The 9808-nt window shown below is 33.1% G+C and overlaps 1 protein-coding gene across 1 annotated transcript; it reads right to left on the bottom strand.

The window, feature by feature from the left end:
- Positions 1-4821: 4821 nt before the first annotated feature.
- Positions 4822-7768, bottom strand: LOC18427994 (UDP-glycosyltransferase 83A1). Its single transcript, XM_006837034.2, has 2 exons — positions 7181-7768; positions 4822-5717 (listed from the first exon to the last, which is right to left on the bottom strand). Exons 1-2 carry the CDS (start codon positions 7677-7679, stop codon positions 4828-4830), a joined length of 1389 nt encoding a protein of 462 aa, XP_006837097.1. The 5' UTR covers positions 7680-7768; the 3' UTR covers positions 4822-4827.
- Positions 7769-9808: the final 2040 nt, after the last annotated feature.

Raw genomic sequence — 9808 nt, 5'->3', positions numbered from 1 at the left:
AGGACAGGAGTTTAGGGTTTTCTCTCTCTATAAATACAAATAGATTTGTTTACATTCAGGCAAGTCAGCGTCCCTGCCCATTTGCCCAGTAACATATAACTCAGTATTCGGAATCATAACTCACCTCGGTTTGAATATATTAGTTGTTGTAAAAAAAATTTAAAAATAAAAATAAAAATAAAAAAATAAACTTTAAAATTTTTGTATATTGTAATGAATTATCTAAAATATCTATTCACCCTAAAAATAAGCGTTCATATATCCAATGGTTTGCTACATTGTTTAGTTTCAAATTTTAGTTTTGGAATTAGAAATTGATTTAGATCCATCATGGAGATTTCCGTTGCATGAGGTTAACCTCGTCTTTAAATTTTGTGTAGAAAATACTTCAGCTTGGGGAGTCTTTAAGGGCGCTTCGGTTGATGCTTGATACGAGAAAAATATTTATTTATGGAAACACTTTGGAAAGACTTTTGTATACTTTCTTTTTACTATGTTTATAAATATAGTTTAATATAATAAGGGTAAGTTTTCTAGGCTTCCTCTACATCATAGAAGTTTTATCTTCCTCTTTATTCAACCGTCCATTCTAAATGGTGGGCTAAGATTGCCAATGTCACGTCTCTACACTATTTATTTTTTATTGTTTTCTATAAACTATTTTGACACCAAATTTTGGACGTCCATTCCTCTATTAAACTCGCACTAGCGGAAAATATAAAAAAATATTTTCAATAAAATAAATTGATCAAAATACCCCTGAAAGTTTCAAGAGGTATTTTGGTCATTATATTTTATCGAAAATTTATTTTTAATATTTTTTTATAAGTGCGCCCAATGAGAATATGGTACATACCAAATTTCATATTAAAAAATTTTGTGTAAACAAAATTAAAAATAAAATAATTTGAGATGTCGGATCTAAGATCAAACGGTGAGTGGCTATCTTGATCAAAATTGGACGGCTGGATGGTAGGGGGAGGATAGAACTTTTATGTTGTAAGGGAAGCATAGAAACCTTTCGTGTGTAATAAATTGCATATATTTGGTAACTAAATTGGTACTAAATATATATTGTAAGGGTGCGATTTTTATAAAGCCGAGGTTCTAAACAATCAAAGTAAAGTGCACCTTCAAATAGTATTGAAAAATATGGTTTCAATACTGAAAATATTTGTGATAGCCTTAAAATGTACTTTCTTCTCTAATTATAAAAATTTAAAGCTTAAATAATAGTGTAGAGCCGAGGCTCTAAACAATCAAAGTAAAGTGCGCCTTTAAATAGTATCGAAAAATATGGTTTCAATACTGAAAATCTTTGTGATAGCTGTAAAATATACTTTCATCTCTAATTACAAAAATTTAAAGCTTAAATAATAGTGTAGATCAAGCAGACCTAACAAAACTTGAAAATCTTGAAAATTGAAGGACCAAAATGCATTACAAGATACACACTATTTTCAAAACTTGAAATCTATTTTTTTTTTTCTCATGTCCATACATTTTGAGGTAGAGATGATCAATTTGATGATATTTCGGCATCAAAATAACATCTTCCTATAAAATTTTCGAGGTGCGCCTTAATTTGATTGTTTAGAGCCTTGCAGTTAATATAAAAATTTCTCATATTATAAATATATTAAATCTATACATGTAATATTTAAAGGGCTATATTAGGGTACTCAAAAGTAATTTATCACCGTACTCAACAAATTTTTTACACTTCTATATTCTTGTTTTATATATGAAGCATTTTTTAATAAGGGTATTTTTGGTCATTAGGAGGTGCATGATATCATCCACATGGGTGTGACATCACATACGTTATGTACATTATGCCACTAATGTGCTCCATGTGGGTGACGTCACACCCCTCATAATGACCAAAATACTTTTAGTAAAAAAAAAACTCAATATACAAAACAAGGGTATAAAAGTGTCCAAATTTGTTGAGTCTAATGATAAATTACTCCATAGTTTGAGCACCCTAACCTAATCCTAATATAACCCATATTTAAATACTATAATTAAAAACATATAGTTATATTTATTTAAATATTAGTAAAATATTATATATATTAAACTATATTTAAATATTAATTTATAATAAATATAAAATAATATGTAATATATATTGTATTGTAAATATATATTACCTAATTAAAATATATTACATAATATAATAAAATATATATTATATAATTATATAATATATTATGTGATTATATATAGTGAGACCATTTACCTTTGGTACAAGGAGGTCACCATACTTACAACTATCCGATGTAAAATCAAATAGCTTGGGTGTTTCATAAAATTCGAAAAAAATTATTTTGAACTTTGAGTTTAATCAATGGAATAAATGGAACCACCCAACTTCATATCCCATGGTCACAATTAATTGTGACCACCTTGTACAAAAGGTAAGTGGTCTCATTATACACTTCTCCATATATTTAATATAATACAAATATATATTAATCATATAAATATAAATGTATAATATATATTCCAATATATAATATATAATATATAGTATATTATATATTGTTATATAATATATAACAATATATTAAAGTGAATTTGATAACATTCATACAAACCACACTCTTAATTAAATGAGTATAAAACATATTATATTATATATTGTATATTATATATTATATATAATATGCAATATATAATATACAATATACAATATATAATATAATATGTTTTATACTCATTTAATTAAGAGTGTGGTTTGTATGAATGTTATCAAATTCACTTTGCTTCGCTCGAAGAAGCCGAAGTCTTCGGATTTTAAGCATAAACCGCAGCGAATAGAAGCGTAGTGTTGTTGCTTCGGTCAGCTTTGGCTGTTTTGATCAAAAAAGAAAAACCTATATAAAAGATTTTTTTGTATATTTACTTTATTTTTCCATTATTTTTACATATTTTGTATATAAATATGTAATTTATTTATATTAAATTTTTTTAAAAAAGCATGAAGTCTTCCTCCAAATTGCTTCATTTTCTCACCAAACCGAAGGAGGCTCCGAAACGAATATGAAAACATTAGTTTCTATAGGGTTGAGGCCCCAAACAATCAAAGTACAATGCACCTTTAAATAGTGTCGGAATATCTTTTTCGGCACCAAAAATCTTTGTGATGGCTTGAAACTTTATTTTCATATCTAATTATAAGGTTTAAAGCTTAAAAAATAGTGTATATCGTGCAACACTTGAAAAATGACAATCCAAAAATACATTACAAGATGGATTGTTTGCAAGATTTGGAATCTATTTTCTCTCATATCCATATATCTTGAGGTCGAGCTGATCGATTTGAAGATTTTTGAGCATCAAAATAATGTAATCTATTAGATTTTTGAGGTGCACCTTAAGTTAATTGTTTAGGGCCTCGTTTTATATAAACTTTATCCTTTTATTAATGTATTTGTATAATATATAATATAATATATGATATATACATATATATAATATTTATATATTATACATATAGTATCATATACTTTAATATATAAACTTTACCTTTGATAACTTTTCCTTCATTAGATCTCCAACAATATAAAAAAGATGAACAACATTTAAAGAAATTTTAGAGAGAGAAGAACTCAAAAAATAGTTCTTTTACTGGATCTTTCATTGTATATATAATGATATAATATACATTTTCCTATTGTTAAATGCAATATACACTCTCCTATCTTGTTACGTTCTCCTCTTAAAAGGAAAGAGTAATACACTTTCTTATCTTGTTTGAATTCCCCTCACCCCCTTCCCAAAACTTGGTTGACGAGGCAGTTGAAGCTCGAGTTTGAAGCAAGATCTCAAAAAACATATCGTGACAAAGGCTTGGTGAAGTTATCACCTACTTGATTGCGATAATATATATATATATATATATGATGCGGTTTGTATAGAGCCTAGGCTCTAAACGATCACATTAGAGCCTACCTTCAAATAGTATCGAGAAAAGTAGTTTCAACATTGGAAATCCTTGTGACAGCTTTAAAGTATATTTTCATATTTATTTATAATGTTTAAAGCTTCAAAAATAGCGTAGATCGACATATCTATGAAAACTTTAATCTTGAAAATTGACGGTCCAAAAATACGTTACAAAATACACTCTTTTCAAAACTTGCAATCCTTTTTTTCTTATGTCCATGGATCTTCATGTCAAGACGATCAATTTGAAGATATTTGGGCATCAAAACAACCTCTTTTAGTGAAATTTTTGAGGTAGGCTTAAATTTGATTGTTTAGAGCCTCGACTCTATATTAGCTTTTCCTATATATATATATATATATATATATATATATATATGGAGCGATTTTATCAAAGAAATTTTAGAGAGATATTTTTAGTATGAGAATTAATTTGAGTCAATGTTAAGAAACTTATTTTGGGGTAGAAACTCGGCCCAAGCTTTAAGGCACCGCTCTACTAACAAAAAAATCAAAATTCAGATCGACCGAGGGGAAATTTTAGATAAATAAAAAATATCGGTTGACCGACCTTCTTTGTAATATTGGCCTATAAAAACCAAATTTTAATTTCATTAAATGGAGAATCTTAAATGAAGGAATGAGTAGAAGGATTGGCATTAGGAATTGCAAAGGGATTTTTCTTTTCATTCATCACAACAGACAACAGACAACAGACAAATATGTTCAAATGATCTCTTTCTAATCTAGATCTCATCTGTTGCAGACATAACCTGTCACTTTATCAAAAAGATTATATAAATTATATAATGATATCAATTACAGGTAATGGAGTTCCTAGTTCTGCAAACAGAGGTTCCCAAAGAACCTACATTATGATTTTCTTTTCATGGCTTCCATAAAACCATGGAGATTCTCCATTGAAGATCCCTCAGTGACACTGCTAATGGCTTCCTCCTTGAGTTTCAGAACCCTCTCTCTCATTCCTTCATCACCCATCAAATCTTCTACTTTGCTCTTTATTTCTTCCTTGGAGAATACCCCATCCTCATTGGCCTTCAACCCCACCCCAACCTTCCATATATCCACAATGTAAGTCTGGTTCAAGAACTGGTCAGCAAAGTAAGGCCAGCATATGAAAGGCACACCATTGCTAAGCCCCTCAAGAGTCGAGTTCCAACCACAGTGGGTCACAAAACATGCTATTGAAGGATGGGCCAAAACCTTCTTTTGTGGGCACCAACCAACAACCTTCCCATAGGCAGCCACCCTACCTAAGAATCCCTCAGGGTAACCCGCTCCAGACTTATCAACGAGGTCAGGGCGAGCTACCCATAGGAATGGCCTACCCAAGTTCTCCAGTGCAAGCGTAAGCTCGAGAAATTGGTGCTCATCGAAGATTGTGAAACTTCCAAATGATATGTATATGACCGAATTGCTAGGTTGCTGGTCGAGCCACTCGAGACATGTATTATCCTCTGTCCAAAATGAAGTTGGTTTAGCTTGTGTAGGCTGGTTGCCTATAAAGAGTGGACCGATTGGGCGAATGTTGGGGAAGGTGTCATAGGTAGTGGATTCGATTTCATAGAATGAGTTGCATATGAGCCATTCTACGCCTTCGAGGCCCTTAATGCACACATCTGCTGATCGATAGATGACCTTGTTTTCAGCAGTATCGCCGACACAGAGCCATGCGAAATGTCTGGGGTTCATGAGGGGCATCTTTGGGGAGAATTGGATCATATGTGTGTCGAGCAATTCACCTGTCACAATGAAACTGGCCAATTACTGTACTTAAAATACTATTACAAATGTTATTTGCATGTATCAGATATCGGTCTCTTGAGGAATGCTCCTGTGAGGCCCTGTCCGACAAAAAAATGTGAGTGATGTCATTACCATCTTAGGAGGCTTATGACAGATGGTGGAGATGATCCGTATCTTAATAAAAATTTTCCCCTCATTTGTCTTGTGAAGTTGTGGATCGTATAGACACTGTCGGTGTGGGCTGTAGCCTTAACCCATTTCATATAGAGGCCATGATCATTGTGTTCATGATAACAATATGACCTAGCGGTTATCACCGTCTTGGTCAATGGGTTGGGCGGTGGAGTAAGCTAAGGTCCCACAATACAGGTCATTTATTGATCTGTATGTTTCACTCTCCCTCCATGACCATCCAACCTATTTGATTGGATGGTGATAACCCGCATGGTCGTATTGTCATCATGACCTCATGAATCACACTACATATTTCGTATTCCCGCTGTCATATGTGACACAAATACAACAGTCCAGCTTGAATGAATTTTTATGAACTCAGCTCATCTAGATCGTCCATTTCCATGGGCAGTCCAATCAAGGAGTGGAGTACATCCCTGCAATTGCTCAAACATAAGGCTCACTCCCTCATTTTTTATTTTTTATTATTGGACCATCCATGGGAATGAATGATTTAGGTCACTCTTGATCAGAATCGGGGCATGTAAAAATTTCTTTTTGCTTTCATTTCTTGTGATCCACTGTTAATTGAAGCTAAAAAGTACATCAGTCAATATATGTCTTTGGGGTTGGTAAGGATTGGGGCTTGGGCTTTGATTAACTGCGGATGTTGATGATTACAATTCTCTGTCATAAGTTTGAATCCTGCAACTGAATTACAAAAAGGACATGTTTATGCTATATTTTCTGGTTTTAAAATTTTTTTTTCCTAATTTACTTTTAAATTCTAAATGACGCCCACTCTTAGAAATGCATTGGCTAATGGGGAACCATTTAAGCCCGGTTTCATGTAATCATTCCTCTATATTATACTCTCTTAATCCTGGATTACATGGCTAGATCACCATCTTTTCTTTTCTTTTTTCTTTTTCTTTTTTTGGTGAGGGAAGGAAGGAATTACCTATGGTGAAAAAATATCACAATTGTTCCTTGCCATTTGTCGGTAAAAGCAGGATAGCAGGAGGTGTGTCGCACATAGATCAAGATAAATTTTTTCAGACTTTGCATAGTCAATGGCACACCCCCAGCTGCTCAATTTCACATTTTGCTATTAACGGTGATTGTGACTTTCTTGTATCGGAAGCAAATTGTCGTATTGTATATATTCCATTCTTATAATATCTATTAAGGAAAAATGACCAATATTTGGTAATGACTATCAAGGAGAAGCCGAAAAAATAAAAAAAAAGGAAAAAATGGAAAGAAAACGGACTAGAAAAATCACCTTCTTTGGTAATCACTCCTTTTTGGATCAATTCCTGCAACTTGAGAAACACTGTGAGGCAACCTGCAGCCGCCGGCCAGAATGCTGCCCTTGGTATGCCAAGCTTCTTGGCAACATCGAGTGCCCACCCCATGCTCACATCGGCCACGATGCATGTGACACTATCCCCTTCTAAGCCATTGATATCCTTTATAAGCGTTTCTAGTGCATTAGGCATTGAGCTTAGCATGGCCTCACATAACGCACCAAGTTTGTTGCGGTCTGCATCGGGTTCGAGACCATCAGGTATGGACACAAGTCTGATGCATCCGGTGCCTTTGTTGGGATGGCTTTCAGTATGAGCCTTCATAGAAGCGTCAAGCACGCGCTTCTGGGTGAAGTCAGTGTTGACGAAGGTGACTATGAAGCCATGTTCTTCCATGCGGCGCGAGAGCTCCATCATTGGTATGATGTGCCCTTGTGCCGGGTAGGGAAGCATTAGAGCATGTTGCACACCCATGGCTCTGGATTATCTCTCAACCAACCCGTACGCACACACACAACTTTATGTGTATGTTAGTGTTTCTCTCTGGCGAATTTTTTTCCTTTGGTTTTGAAATAGACAGTATAGAACACTACAATCTTACTTCTACAAATAAGGTTGCTGCCTTATCCAAACTGCAAAAGGGCACCCTTACTTTCTCTCACGTGTAATAGTAGTCCCTCTCTCTCTCACACACCTTTGTGTTTATGTGAATGTAATGCTACTCTCTCTCTAGGGTATACAATTTCTCTCTCTAGGGGATTGTTGGGTCTCAAATCTCTTAGGAGCTAAAATTCCCTTTTTCCATGCACTTGGAGTGCTTAAAAGAATAATATATAGCCCCAATACAAGGGAAAGCCAATGGCTAGAAGACTGAAAGCATTGTAAGCACACCGGATATTCCAACTGTCATTTGTGCAGAGCCGTCCACATTAATTTGCGTATGAGAGATTATAGCAAACTCCCGAGGGATCAAACTATCAACTTACTCCCTCGAGGAAAAGAAGTGTTGGAATCCACTTTAAATCACTATATGAGCACTTGCATAAAAGGCAGTATAATATTTTGAGTTCCTAAATACTTAGATTTGGAGTTTGAAAATTGGAAAAGTTGTTCAATCTTAGGATATCATTTTTTTTAGGCTAATATAGTTTATAATTTTCTATGATATTCTTTTTTTTCCCCTATTTTTTTCTATTATTGGTCGCTAAGCTTTACATTCCTAAGATCCGGGATTCTAAATATACTTACTTAACATACCATTAAAGAAAAAAAAGAGAGAAAAAAAAGAAAGAAGAAAGACCGAAAGATATGCTCCTGCAAGAGTATATAATCTTTTGGCTTTAGTCTATGGCTTAGGTGGGGGAATAACGATGTTTATCTTGTTTATCTAGTTTTCTTACTCTTGTCCTTTTTCCATGAGTCTACTTACTAAACTTCCATGTTATCATTCAACTTTGAATCTACTTGGTGAACTTACTTGTTATCAACCGGCTTTGGATCTTTCAACTATTAATTTGACTCTTAACTCATATCGATTTTATTTCTTATATAAATAATAAGGAAAAGTTTGTAGAGACCCATAAATCCCCATCTTATTTCATGGAAGACCCTCTTTATATTTTTTTTTCAAGCGGTATAAAAAACCTTCAAGTATTTCATAGTACCCCTTCATCTTTTCTCTTCCACGTGTATTCACTCTTAGCCACAAAAACTAGCCCCAACAAATTGATTTTATTCCATCTCAATCCAAAAAAAATTTTAACCCATATTTCAATCAACTTATAAATATAGGACTAAAAATATTTTTGTTTTTTTAATAACATAACTTTTACATGGTACCAATAATAATAATAATAATAACTAGTGGCTTATCAATAATGTAATATTTATATCACCTCTATGATTTTTAGTTGAAATATGGGTTAAAAAGATTTTTGGATTGAGATGAAATAAAACAATTTGTTGAGGTTAGTTTTTGTGGGCAAAAGTGAATAAATGAGGGAGAGAAGTGATGAGGGAGTACGGTGAAATACTTGAGGGTTATTTTATGCCACTTGAAAGAAAAATAGAAAGAAGGTCTACCGTGAAATAAGGTGAGGAATTAAGACTCTGTACGAAAATTTTCCTAAATAATAATAATAAAGTATTTATATGAGTACTGAATGATCTGGATCGAAATCATCTAACTCGGATTTGAATCGCCTGATTCAAATCGGATTTGACACTAGATGAATTGGATCTTCCAATACATCGAGAATCACCCGATCCCCTTAGATCGCTGATTCTACTATAGCGAATTGACGTTTCGCTACAGTAGAATCGCCGAATCGAAATACACTTCCAATAATGCACGGTCTCAAGTTTTCACTTTTTTCATGCTGTTTTATGCTTCTTTTTGCCATATATTACATATTTCAAGATTGAAATCATTGTAATATGGGTATAGGACCATATTTTGTGAATCAAACATTTATATAAAAAAATTTCAATAGATTTTTCATGCCATTTTTTAACGGTTTCTGAAAAATCCACCATTTTTTTATTTGATCTTCAATATCATATTATTTTTCCTGCAATTTGGTGCATTTGAAAGAGAAGCCTTT

Source organism: Amborella trichopoda, chromosome 10 (assembly GCF_054954075.1).
Source record: "Amborella trichopoda isolate Santa Cruz 75 chromosome 10, AtrichopodaSantaCruz75HAP2 v2.0, whole genome shotgun sequence".
NCBI lineage: Eukaryota > Viridiplantae > Streptophyta > Magnoliopsida > Amborellales > Amborellaceae > Amborella > Amborella trichopoda.
Note: the sequence above shows the minus strand (reverse complement) of the source record. Positions and strands in the feature narration are given on the sequence as shown.

Coding starts and splice junctions, on each gene's coding strand:
- LOC18427994 (XM_006837034.2), bottom strand. CDS start 7,679: ATGGGTGTGCAACATGCTCTAATGCTTCCCTACCCGGCACAAGGGCAC. Junction 5,718..7,180: donor AGGAGTGATTACCAAAGAAG/GTGATTTTTCTA, acceptor TCATTGTGACAG/GTGAATTGCTCGACACACAT.